General features: G+C 45.0%; 1 protein-coding gene across 2 annotated transcripts in view; it reads left to right on the top strand.

The window, feature by feature from the left end:
* The window catches only part of MIPEP (mitochondrial intermediate peptidase), a 157,835-nt gene extending 148,437 nt beyond the window's left edge, over positions 1 to 9,398 (top strand). For both annotated transcript variants that reach the window (XM_025049539.1, XM_006915826.3), the window contains one exon: positions 9,137 to 9,398. In XM_025049539.1, coding sequence (XP_024905307.1) covers positions 9,137 to 9,175 — 39 coding nt within the window. In that variant the 3' untranslated portion in view covers positions 9,176 to 9,398. The remainder of the gene's footprint in view (positions 1 to 9,136) is intronic.
* Positions 9,399 to 13,726: the final 4,328 nt, after the last annotated feature.

The raw sequence follows: 13,726 nt of genomic DNA, 5'->3' as shown, positions 1-13,726 counted from the left end.
ATGAGCTCCCGGAAGTTCAGACACTGCTTCAGTCCAGTCGGGAACCCCAGAGAGAGAGAGCCTCCAGTCTGAACAGCCGCAGATGTTAACGCGGCCAACAAGAGTTTTTGCAGTTCAAAGGAGGAAAGGAATTTCACTTTCTGGCCGATGGCCTCATTTTCCCAGAAACTGATCGCAGATAGTGGGACTCCACCTTTAGAAAAAGGGGTGGGTGGCCACAGCCTTATGGCAGAGAAACACTTCAAAGCAGGGAAGGTGAGCCATACAGTTGCCCTAGGCTTGGGAGAGACAGATCTGGAATGAGAGTTCTGATCCCATAAAATTCACTGTAGACTTTTCAAACCGCCAGGCCAGCCTCTTTGTACTCTGACTCTTAATCAGTCTGAGCCGAGTTTGGCACATATAATTATTTCAGCTTAAAAAAAAAGAAAGAAAGAAAAAAAAAAGGCCATCAACCATTGTGATGGGTTTTTAGAATCGACAGTGGCGTTGGGAACACGCAGACATCCCTTTCATGCACCCCCAAATCTGTACAGTTGATCTGCCTTCGGGCGTCCCCAGTTATTCTTACGATCAATCGGTGGCAGAGGGTGCGGGCAGCATAGGGAGTTGAACGTCTGGACGAAGCAAAGGCTCCATCTTGGTACTTTTGGTCTCTTTTTTAACAAAAATCATGACAGAGCATAAACGACATAAAATTGACCATTTTTCCCATTCGGAAGGGGACAGTTCGGTGGCATTCACCACTCTGCGTGGTCTCAGTCTCGTGTGACCGCCACCATCATCCGTTTCCAGAACTTTTCTATCATCCCAGTGAACTCTTCTTGATAAACCTTTTATCACAGCTGCTAACAGGTAGAAAAATGAATCGACTTTAATGAATATTCTGTTTCCTTCTTTTTAGTACACGCGTGGTTATCCCACAGAAAGCAGATGGCGAAGAGGAGGGAAAAGTAGGGCAAGCAATGATTCATTAGCTGGACGGTTGGGATTATGAGTTCGATGCAAATATCCTAAATACTTAATCATAGACCAACGTTTTGGAATTCAGCTCGTGAGAAAAAGAAAAAGGCAAGCCCGTCCCTAAGCAACCTTTTGGTAAATGTGCTTTGGATCTGATTGCTACCGTTTCCAGTTTGGGAGCATTTTCTGTGCGTTAAATGCACCATTTTATTTAATCCTTACAATAATCTAGCAAAGTAGATGGATGACATTATGCCAATTTTTATGAGCTTCAAACTTTACACTTCACTCACATTTCACCTTTATGCAGGCAACCGCCGTGAGAAACGAGGCTGAGGAAGTTGAGTGACTGGTCGGAGGTCCCTTAGTCGGTTGGTTAATCCAGGGGACCACACCCTCGCTCTGACCACCAGGAGGTTGTGCCTTCTTTAGAGGCATCTAAGGTTGTATTTAGAAAAGGAAGGATTTACCTTTCCTCTTTATTCCTCCTTGGCAGCTGTTCAGAGGAAAATTTTCTATGCTCCGAAGGGGAGAAATGGACAGAAATGTCAAGTTACAAAATGCTCTGCTGAGCCCGACCGTGCCCCACACAGCCCGAAGCCCTGACCGCACAGCGCCCAAGGCTGGCTGACCGTCCTCGGGGTAGCTACCCTGCTGGCCGTCGGAGCTCTGGCTGTTGTCCTCGCCAGGCGTCCCCGGGGCATTTGTCTTTTGGAGCCTAGGGCTCTTCTTGGCTCCACCAGACTGTCCCCTAAGTAAATGACTCCTGTAAGCCTTAAATATAAACCTGACCTTAATTTAAACCAAGTACCACCAGGCTGTCTGAAACATAAGACTATGGTTGGCTTTTAGTTTTGGTTTTGAGAGGACTGATGAGTTCCTTGTCCCTGGCCATCCTGGACTCTGAACGCCTGGCCAGGCCTGACGTCAGGACTGCATCCACCGGGACCCCAGCTGCGGAGGGAGCTCCAGGCCTGGTGTCGCCCAGGTGGCCTCGGGCATGCACCCTGTCCGTGAGCTCCCACTGCACCTTTGACACTCAACCAGAGGGTGTTTCCTTCCCTGACTCTACGGGAATGAACGAGTTTCAGGAGCACCCCCAAACGACTGAGCCGATCCCGACGGCTTCCGCCCAGACCTCCCCTCCCTCCCCGCCCGCACCCCAGCCTGACCGTGAGGCAGTAAGGCAGTGACGGATAACGATGAGGCAGTTTCCCAGGGGTCCTAGTAATCAAAATAGACTCTACTTCTTTTCTAAAATAAAAATGCTGCTGCTGACTTCCGGAGCTTGCCTCCCACGTGGGAGCCCGAGGTCACCGTGTCCCCATGTCAGCGCGCTCTCTGGCCTCCTCGTCCCCTCCACCCAGACTTAACGCTGTTTGCATGCCAGATCCCCGTGATTCTTTTCGGTGCTTTTCCAGCCAGCAGTGTCCTCTCTCTCGGGGCTTTGTAATCACGACTTCGGACAGCGTCCCAAACAAACCCTGCGTTTGATTACAAGACTGTTTCCCATTTCATTTGGAAGACAAGATATTTTTCAGTTTAAATAGATCAAAGCATCTTTCTGGCTCAGTGTTTTTCGAGTTAAGCTTACCAGTTGAGAGAAACTTGGTCTCACTTTCCACGGGCATGGTTCCCTCAGGTGTGTGGGGAGCAGGGGTTCCCATACTTCCGGAGCGTCAGACTCACCAGGAGGGCTCAGCACCACAGGGGGTGCCGAGCCCCACCCCCAGTTTCCCATGCATTACGTCTGGGGTGGGAACCGAGAATGTGTATTTCCAGCAGGTTCCCAGGTGATCCCAAGTCGTTGGTTTGGGAACTAGACTTTTAGACTCACGAGAGCATACATTTTTATAGTGATTTTTATACATAGCATCTTCGTAATAAATAATACATGATCTCTTTGGCTGCCTTACTTACTTACATTAGCTACTTAGGCACAGATAAAACAAATGAGTGAGTGAATGAATGAATGATTGGATATCAAAAGACTCTCTGTGTAGTTACTTCAATCCACCCTTCTTCACTTTCTCTAGACTCAACCACAGTTTCATTCCACTGGGAGCCCCTTCGTTGGCGTTAAGCAGTAGGAAATGTAACTATTCTACTCTTCCAAGGCTTAAAATAATTCAAATGTTTTTAATTGCTCCGATAATCCCCCATATTCTCAAAATCAAATGCTATAGAGACCATTTCACCCCGGGCACTTAGTAAAAGCCAGAATGAGCGTCCGTCCTCGCCAGGTTGGCTTACATAATCGAACTTTCAACCAGTTCTCAGTTGCGTTTTCAAATAATTAATTGTATTAGTCGTACATCTAAGCGGGCACTCAAGAGGTTAAAAGAGTTCGTGCCAAGAGCGTGTCGATACTTGAACAATTCTGTATTACATGTTACAAAATAACAGGGTGTGAGCTTGCAGCTTTATACAAGTATCGAAGTCATCCCGGGGCTGACAGAATTTTTTCTTGGTGAAAGCATAGAAATATGCCTAGTTAGGAGTCCCCGAGACATGTAAGGGCTTCTGTTTGCGAAGGGTTACCGCAGATTCTTGGAGGCCACCCAGAAAGCGTCTTCATGTGCAGACCTCAGCCTCTTTTTTGCTCCCAGTATTTTGCCTAGGAAAGAACCCCGCAGCAACCAAGCGCGCTGAGTCTCAGGCCCTGAGAGGAAGAGGCTCTCGGCGTGGCAGGCATGCCTGTCACAGTCACGGCTGGGCTGAGCCCTTTCTCCAGGACCGGCCGCCTGCCCTTTCCGGAGGGGTTACGCCCAACTTCCCCTCTTTCATACCCGCAGTTAGACAGTTGCAGAGTTGGGGCTCCTCGTGGGGTGCACTCACTCCGTCGTACAGAAACCAAATCGCCCCTAGAGCAACAGGCGCGTGGGTTCCGTCTTCAGGGCAGTGAGCGACAATTAAGCAGCTGGGCCCGTGGAGCCATGGGTGGCATCAGAAAGCTCTCAGGCTTTCTTAGTGGGGGTTTTTTTGTTTTTTTGTTTTGTTTTGTTTTGTTTTGTTTTGTTTTGTTTTTTTGGTACTTCTCCACACATTTGGTTTTTGTCACATCCAGGATGCTGGTGTTTACATACGGACCTTTTCAGAACATGTATCGTTTTACAGAATTCCGGGCCATGAGGCAACGTGTCACAGCGCTCGCAGAGCACGGGCTCTGGAACCAGACTGCCAGGGTTCAGCAAAGGAGCCGTGGCCGTGTGACCTCGCCTCGCTCCAGTTCCTTATTTATAAGACAGGCTCCTCACAGGTGTGTTGTACAGATCGGACGAGTCAGGCCTGTCAGCGCCGCGCCTGGCGCTCAGTTAAGTGCTCGACAGGTAGCTGCCATGTCACTCTGCTGTTTGCGCTGACGGCCGCCTTTTCGATCTGCCCTTTCTTTTCGACCAGCCGTCTGCGGGTCAGGTCCCCATGGCCCCGTTTCCTGGTGCTCCCTTTATTTCCAGCTCTGTGTCGACAGTCAGTGGAGAGAATAGCGCGGAGTACGATTCGGAAGCCCTTAGTGCCTCACACATCCATCTTGGAACCCTTTTGACATCATAATTTATTTTCGTCAGGCCTGGAATAATTGCCCCAGTACTTCAAGGTGATGAAACGTGCTCGTTTGAACAGAGCAGTCGAGGTGAAAGTGTTCTGGCTTGTACCGACTTTTATTAGCCCATTTGCCTCTCAGGTAAAATGAGGTGAAAAATAAATTAAACCATCATTCTGTAGCCACTCGTTACGTATTCTCTATCCCCCTGAGCAGGACAGGTAGAGGAAACCCAACCGCTTCCCTTCCTTCCTTCCTAAGAACTAATTAATATGCGTGACGTGCCTCCTTAGTGCAGTTTTCCCTTTCTTATGTTGCTGTCGACACTCTTCTCTTTCAAAGTTGCAAAAATTGTCGTTTGTCTCCGTCCTTTTGGCAAAATCAGTCCATACATCCCTCCCACCCCGTAATTTAGGTGGTTTCCACAGTGAAATATGTTTGTAAACTCCACCCACTTATGGACTTAACAGCTCCAGCTTCTTCCCAGGGGCTCCTAAGATGCTGCAAGTCTAGTCATCACCCTTTTAAGACTAACGCTTAAAGACAAAGGGGACGTTTTTGTCAGCTTTTTTGAAAAAAATCAAAGAGTTCTTGGAATTTTTTTCGACTCTACACATGTATAAAAGCTAACTTCAATTTTTCTTATTTGTGGAACTACCTGAAAACGTCCTATTTTTCTTTTAATTCTCTGTAGAAGTTAGTTCATGTCGACACTCGTAAAACATTTAAATCTAATTACAGCGAGGATACCATAACAATGTACCAAGCGAGTTCTTGCCCCGGTAACTGCTCTTTATCCCTTTGGGTCCTGATTGCCTCGTTTTTGAACCTTCGTCTTCAGCAATCACGTAACACGCGCAATTACCAAACCATTTAGCCCTGACCAGCTTTTATTTAAAAATACCACGAGTGTATATGTTCCTCGCGTCATTGCCACAGTCGCCAGCCTCTGAGATGCAGGAATGATCGAAGATGGGAAACTGGAGAAGGATGTGTATGTGCTAGTTAGCTCTGTCTGCCGAGAAGGACGGAGCAAGGTCATATTTGTATTGGCAGTTTGTCGAGTTGCAATGAACCACTTCAAAGGGACAGGAGGGCCTTGCTTAACTGAATAGGTTAGCTCTGAATGAGCGGGTTTTACCTCCTGACAATTCTAGTCATTTAATTACGAATAACCAGACATTTAATTATAGAATATTTCACGTCCTGAAAGGAATAAAACGGTGTAATAGGTTAAACATTTGATTGAAAGCCATGCTTAAATGTTTTTCCCACAACCGTTTTCTGTATTAAGCCTGGCACATAGGAAATGCCTAAAGCCTGATTTATTCACCAGATTGCATCTAAGCGATCTAACCGACATCTGGGAGATACGATGCGAAATGCACAGCTTCAGCAGTCAGCAGAGACCCAAAGGCTTCTATCGTTAATACAGCGGGACCAGAGGGGAGGCCTTCTTTCATCCACAGAGGTTATTTGTGTTTTGAACTTTAGTTTTGCAGATAAAGACATAGCAACAAAATCCTCCTCCAGTAGCTGCTCCTTATTTCTCAGGGATTTCCTAGGATGGAGGTATTAGAATTTGAACTCGAATGAGGATGAAAATATTTTGATCGTTAGTTGAAAATAATACAACCTTATTGTTCTTAACTGCTCCAGGTCCGGTCAGTGGCCTACGAGAATGCGTTTGGAGCTACTGTTTTTACGTCTGCCATACAAAGCAGCCCTGGGGCTGCTGCCCTCATGGTCTCTCCCCCTGGCGGGAATGACCATGTCCACGTGTCCACTCCTGGTCCCCCGCCCCCCAACTCTGTGTTCTCGCCGCTGACCGAAGCCTGGACGCCTGGCCTTGGGCGCCCCTGACCCCGCCCAGCACATCAACGTGACAGGCTATGGGCTTTCCTCCTGCACCGTCACCTTCCCCCTGGTCACTCTGGTCCTGAGCCTCAGCCCCGGCGTCACGTCCCTCCCAGAGCATCCTCCACTCTTTCTCTGTCCACGAGGCCACTGAGCGGTCAGCACGCGTTCTGCTCCCCCCCCGCCGTCCTGCCTGCCTTACGTCCTCCCCACTTGAAAGGCCCCGATTTGAACCTAAGTCTTTCCCGTCTTTCAAGTTTCTGCTCAGACCCCAAACCTCGCAAAGCCCCCCGAGTTTCCGTCGGAACCCGCCTGCTTCCCCCTCTTCTCCCGCCAGCTCTGCTTCCCGGCTCTTCACACCCACGGTTTACTTTCGTCTCGACGTTTTTACGTTGAAAGTTTTCAAACATTCAGAAAAGTTGAATGAGGAGGACAGTCAACACTCATATCCTTAGATCCTACAACTAACGTTTTGCTCTATCGTTATCGCGTATCCAGCCGCATCCTGTCGCCCACCCATCAGTCTATCACGCATGTTACATGTGTAATATATTCTTTTCCAAGCGAGTTACAGACATCGGTATGTTCTACCCCTAGACTCTTGCATGCGTAGCATTAACTAGAGTTCCACATTTGTTTACTTTTTTTAGAGAAAATTTACATACAGTGAAATACGCAGATCTCGAATGAGCCAGTTCCGGCACGTGCATACCCCTTCATAACACGAGTCACCGTCCCCTGCAGCACATCACCATGCCACCAGGTTTCCTTGTGTGTCTTCTCAGCCGAGGGCCATCTCCACTCTCGAAAGCCGCCACCGTTGTGATTTTTTCACAATAGGTTAATTTGGCCCGTTTTTGAACTTCATGGAAATGAAAACAAGCAGCATGGATCCCTTGTGTCAGGCTTCTTGCATTCAGTGCCCTGGTTTCGAGGGCCTTCCATGTTGCTGCCCGGGTCAGGAGCTGTTCCCTTTTGCCGCCGAGTGGTATTTTATGAGGATACCACGTGTGTTTATCCATATCCTGGTGTTGGAAGCTTGTGTTGTTCCCGTTTGGGGATGAAGAGTCCTTTTCTTTGTTGGCAGGCTTTCGTTTCCTTTGGGTAAATGTCTAGGAGAAAATTGCTGGGTTTTAGGGTAGGTATGTGGCTAGTTTTATAAGAAACTGCAAGACGTTTTTTTCAAAGTAGTTGTTTATCATTCACCCTTTTAGCGCTGACGCCTGACAATTCAGGTGGCCTACCGCCTTGCCTACATTTCGTGTCTGTCTGTGTCATTTTAGCTATTCTGGTGGGTGTGTCGTGGTGTCTTATCGTGGTTTTAGTCGTCTTGTCCTGGATGGCAAAGATATTTTGTCTTCTCGGTGCCTATTAGTCGTGTGTGTTTATTTGGTTGTCTTCTTTTATGAAAGGTCCGCTCACATCTTTTGCCCCGTTTTAATTTTTATAAACATTTTCGTGGTGAGTTGAAAGAGTCCTTTATATATTCTAGATACCAGTCTCATGTGTGATACATATTGTGTTGAGTATTTTCTCCCATTCTGTCATTACCTATTCATTTTCTTAATGGTTTCTTTTAAAGACTGGAAGTTTTTAATTCTGGTAAAATAGATCAATTTTTTGTGTTTTTTTTTTACTTGCTGTGCCCTAAGAAACCTTTGCCTACCTAAAAGTCACAAAGATAATCTACATTTCCTTCTAGACACTTCGTAATATTAGCTTTTATAATTAAGTTTGTGCCCATTCAAATTTTTTTTGTGTATGGTAGAGGTCAAGGTCAGTTTTCCTTCATCCGGACATCCAGGTCTGCACGGGTCACTTTCGCGATTGTGCCCTTCTTGCTCTCATATTGTGACTTCGCCCGTTCGTCTGACTGATGATGACCTCGCCTGACACACAGCAAACACTCCAGCCATGTTGACTGAATTACATTAAAGGTTTAGAGGCTACTAGAGGACTCCAGCGATCTCTTAATGTCTCGGTGTTGGAATGAGTTTTACGGGATCCATCCCCCAGCGTATAGAGCCCTGTTCAACCCTCGAGTCAGCATCACCTGCCAAGAACAGAGGTCAGGGCAGCAGGGCTCAGTGCCGAATCTTTGTCTGTGGAGCGAAGAATGGAGATCCATTCAGCTTTTTATTAAATCGTTCATGTATGTTCGACATGGTGCCTCGCTGCTTTCCACTGCATCTCGTTTTATCTCTATGGCAACCTTGTATATTAGATGGGACATTTTGAGTGCTGGGGATTTTAAGTGATTACCACATTACACAGTTAGTAAGTTGCAAAGCTAGGAGTTCTGCAGGATGGGAACGTTGGAGGAAAGCCATTTGCTTGACTCTGATATAAGATATCTGCAAAAGAATTAACACGTGATTGCTTTTAAAGTATATAGAATTCGATAAAGCATGGTAATGAAACAGATTAGATTTTGAATCAACTCAGTCAAAGATAACTACAAAGTTCAGTCTTCTAACATCACTCCAAGTGTATATTAATATCTGCAAAATAAAAACCCTTGTGAAACAATTGGGCCTAAATCTCTATGTAAATTTTGGTTAGAGAGCAAAATGCATCGAAATTATGAATCGCCTCAGGGCCGACACCCTGCCCATGACTTTTTGTGATGTTCTCACAGTCGGTCTGTAGAGCCGAGCTCTTACTTCGGAAAGCCAGACGTGCCCTGGTGTATGGACTTGAATGCACGTCCTTGTCCCTCAATGCACGTCCGTGTCTGGGGGCGACATGCTGGCTGACGGTATCCTTTGTTCACAGGTATGCTTCAGAAGTGTCCTTCCATCGACGACTTCGTGAGTGCCCTCGTGTCTGACTTGGATCTGGACGCTGAAACTTTCCTCATGGATTCTGAATGACAGAAACACCGCGAATCTTTTAAATCAAGGTCATGTGGATATTAACTTTGTTATAAATGCTACAGCTGTGAACACTTGTTTCTGATTTCGGTATTCACGTCTGTAATAACTTCTGAAAAACTTTAAACGAATGGAACTTGGAATAAATAATTTGTTTTAATTAAGCTGGCTTTTAGCCTATTTGGCAGATTTTTGAACATATGGTAACCTACTCAGTGAGCTGGTAAAAACTAGAGCAGAGAGTTGTTAAATTTAAGGTCCGGGCCTTTTTTTAGTTCAGCCACTCTGCTGTTGAACTTTCCCTCCTTTCTGTTGATCTTTAATTTGTAAATTAGAGACTTCATTAAAAGCAAAATTGGTTTAGTTTGAAGCAGTCTTCAGAAAGATCACACCTATCGTCCTTTTGAATAATTACCATTTCTTAAGACCACTCTACTAGGCTCTGAAAATGCGCTTGGGATACTCCATTACAGCAACCCAGGAACCCAGTGTGGTTTCCGATATACTTGTAACTGAAAGCATTATTTAGGCACTGCGCAGATGGGCTCAGAACAGGCAAGGTTTGAACTCATCCTCCTCTGGCTTGATGATGATGTACAAAAACAAGTGTAGGTACCATGAGCAAGTGATGCGCCAAGATCCAGCAACCGATAAATCAGGAGCCTGGGATTTCAACCTTGTCTGTCTTTCCCTGAACCTGTCTGCCTTGCGTTATTGCACACTGCATCGCTATGTTAATAATAGGAAAGAAAAGAGGTCGTGATTTTCCCCACCATCAAAGTCAAGAATTTAATTATAGACTTTAAAATGGCATCTGCCAGCAGCCTCTGGCTGCTTCTCACTGCATGACCAGTGATGGTACAAAAAGGCAAGATTAAAAATCCCCCGAACTAGGACACGTGTCCAACGTATTCACAGAACTTAGAGGGATTTTTACAAGCTCGGAAACAGATGAGACCGGATGAGGAAATGTCAAGTGACCCTCCCCTCAGGCCGGATCTACCTGGATTCAGGGGACACTGACCCCTCGTCCCTCCATCTGCTTGCTGAGGAATCTAAAGTGTGCCTCAAAGCAGAGCTGCTGGCCTTCCGCCCCACGGTACTGTGCTGCCGTTTGCTCCCCTTCTGGTCCCTCCCCCCTGGAAGTGTGTGGACACTTGGAAACTGTGAACGCAGAGAACCCTTGGGCAGGACATAAAGAAGGCCTGGCAGTGACGCCTCCTCTGTACCCAGAGCCAAGTCGGGGAAGGGAGGGCAAGGCTCCAGGTGATGCGGTCGACAGGACGAGCCCCTAGTGCCTGCCTCGGGAGGAACCCCACCGTGTCTGACTCCACCCTCTTTATCCCAGTGTCTTAGCTAAGGGAAGGAAGAGTCATACCTGACACACGTGCTCTACACAGACGCTAACTATATTTCGAGAAGGGCACTGGGAAAAATGGATGTGAATTTGCCAGCCAGTGACAGGCGCATCTGAAAAGGTGCCTTAACCAGCTCGCCGGTGCACCGCAGTGACAGACCCTTGGGTCTTTATCAGTCCCTTTTTAGTGATCGAGGGTGAGTAAGGAGAAGAATCTATATGGAGCCCATGCATAAGCATTCTTCAGGAAAAGGACAGGGAAAGATCAGCTGGAAGTTTTTTTAGAGAAAGACTTTATAAAGGAAGCGTAGGGCGCCGTAGAAACCTCTCTGTTCTTAGGGAGGTGGGTGAAAACACGGCCTCTGTGAAGCTGAAATCCCTAGAGAAAGATCAAGCAGAAATAAAATTATAGGGTAAACTAAAAAAGAAGACTGGCAGAATAAGAAAGAAAGGCAGAGAAACCGTAACACAATGCAGCGATTTAAAACATGATCCGGGCGGAAAAGAGCAAAATCGTCAAGGGTGAACTTGAGAACAGAATGCAGGTCGAAGGGCTGAGGTGCGAGCTGGTAGCACAGATGCAGGGGAGGCAGTCACCTCCAGAGGAGGGACCAGGACGACCGAAACGAAAGCAGTAACAGAAGCCGAATTCCATGTCCTCCAGTTGAAGAGGAATTTTCACTCAAAAGGCTAATCAGCTCTTTGTTCTGCTTCTGTAGATAAGCTTGCTGCCTGGGCCATACTCGAAATTAGTAACTAAAGACTTATCTTCTCTTTTGCTTGTTCTGTCTAAGCATCAAATGTAACTGCCTGTACCCCCTAGCAACTCCCTCACTTTGTAACTCTTTGTAACTGCCTGCAACCCATAGCAACTCGGTGCTTTGTAGCCACCTGAAGACAAATTAACCAGTCAGCCCATGCCAGATAAGTTCTACATAAGGAATATTGCAACTGAGCTCTGGGCCCAGATCTTCAGAGCGCTAGCTCCTCTGGGACCACCGTATAATAAACCTGAGTTCTCCAACTCTCCGAGTGCTGCTTGGTTTCTCACGGGTCTGATTTTCGCAACTTTTCTGCAACACTGTATTCCCAGGGCTCAAAATGGCGAGTAGCATATTGGCGGTGTTCTGGTGAACAGGCGCTGTTCAGTGAATTTAAGAAAACTTCTTTGAGATGAGAAAAAAAAAATGAGTGTGCAATTTAAAAGGGAACCCTTGATGGTTGCTCAGTGATGTGACTATACTTAATGCCTCTGAACTATATATACACTTAAAAATGGTTAAAATGGTAAATTTTGTTATGTATATATACTTTACCACAGTTTTTTAATTAGGAAAAGGAATCCTGTATTTCAGACCAAAACAAACAAGTGACACAGTGAAAAGAGACCCTCATCTAGACACAATCTGCCTTTTCTTTTGAGAGTTTAAATGGAAATGTAATTAACACTATAAGCCAGCGTACCCCAAATTGGGCTTTGCAGATACTTTCCAGAAGCTGTTTAATCACCATTCCACGAACTCAAAAGGATCCTGTTGTCAAATGCATCCGTCTCTTGATTTACGTGGTATTTTTTTTCTACGTGTTTTTTTACACATGGTAACTATTACCCACCACCCCACCGCCATTTACACAGACTTTATCCGCAGTTTCCATTTATGTGGTCTCGTTTTATGAGGTTCTTTCTTTTTCATTTCTATTATTGGCGATTACTCTTTCTAAAAAAAACAATAGCTTAACTCAGCAATGTACAAAGAACTAATACTTATTAACTGAGAATTATTAATGACCTTCCCATTCATTGAATGGCAAATAAAAAAGCATGGGTGACTACTGATGTTTTTCGGGATTGGTTTTACAAATATTTTGCTGTCAAAGCTGAAAATTAAGAAAAATGTCTTCCTTTTAAAATATTTTTACTTTTAAATAATGTACCTGGTCATCCACACAATTTAGAACATCCAAATATAAAAGTTATATGTTTGCCAGCAAATCCACCTTCCTCGATCCAACCTTTAGATCAAAGCATTATTTCCACCTTTAAGATTAATTATATTACATGGAGTTTTAATGATATTTTTAGTAAACTCAAAGATCACTTACAATTACAGAAGCCTGGAATAAATATAAAATTTTAAGTTATATCAAGAATATCGCTCTAGCTTTGAGTAATATGAAGCTGTCAACTTTAAATGCTGGCTGGAAAGCAATATGTCCAGAAGTGGTTGTACCAGGGAATATGATTCCAACAACCAAAGAAGGATTAACTGGCATTGTTAATTTATTAAATGAATTTCAAGAAGGCTCTGACAATTTGAATGTAGATGATATTAATGAATTACTGGTTGATCATGGATTAACTGATAATGAATTAATTTACTTAATTCATCAGCTGAAGCCCATCCTGCTGTTGAATACAGCAGTGACCTTGAACCAGTTTCATTCACTGCAGAGAATATTTACAAAGCTCTTCAATTGGCCACAGAACTGGAAACTGCACTTCTACATATTGATCCAAACATCCAATGAGCCTTTAAATTTCTAACGGATTTTAAAACTGTTGCAGTGAATATTGAAGAATTTATGAAAACTTAGCAAAAAGTGAGGTTGAAAAAAGATCATCCAAAAAAACATAAACATAAACAATGAAACCAAAGCGATGAAGACGGTGACTTTGTGCCAGTCAAAAAGGGAAGATTGAATGCTTTAGATCCAGAAGAGACACCAACTGCAAATAAAATTTATTTGGGTTTTTCCGAATTTTCATTAGCATCTTTTTGTGAAAATATGTGAAATAAATATTTTTATGACTTATATCGGCCTATTTCTTTAGTGTTTTTTCCGTACTGGTGGACTCTTTATGCAGTTTTCTTCTGCGTAAAAAAAGGCGCATGGAACGGATAATCCGCATAACTCGAGGGACGGGTGTGCGTGTGGGAAACGCCAAGTAAGCGTTGATGGTTCTCTGAGCACATTAGCAAACCCTACTGTCACCAGACATATGTAGCATTGTGTTTACGACCCGATGTTGCCTAAGCATATTTGATTATAGGACCCTGCCTGCTTTTTAGAGTGCCTATTAGTGATGTTTTTCAGAATACTGAGAAATAACTGCTAAAAGCATTCAGCTAGAAA

This window comes from Pteropus alecto, unplaced genomic scaffold (assembly GCF_000325575.1).
Source record: "Pteropus alecto unplaced genomic scaffold, ASM32557v1 scaffold16, whole genome shotgun sequence".
NCBI classification, from domain to species: Eukaryota; Metazoa; Chordata; class Mammalia; order Chiroptera; family Pteropodidae; genus Pteropus; species Pteropus alecto.
This window is presented reverse-complemented; position numbering and strand designations above follow the sequence as displayed.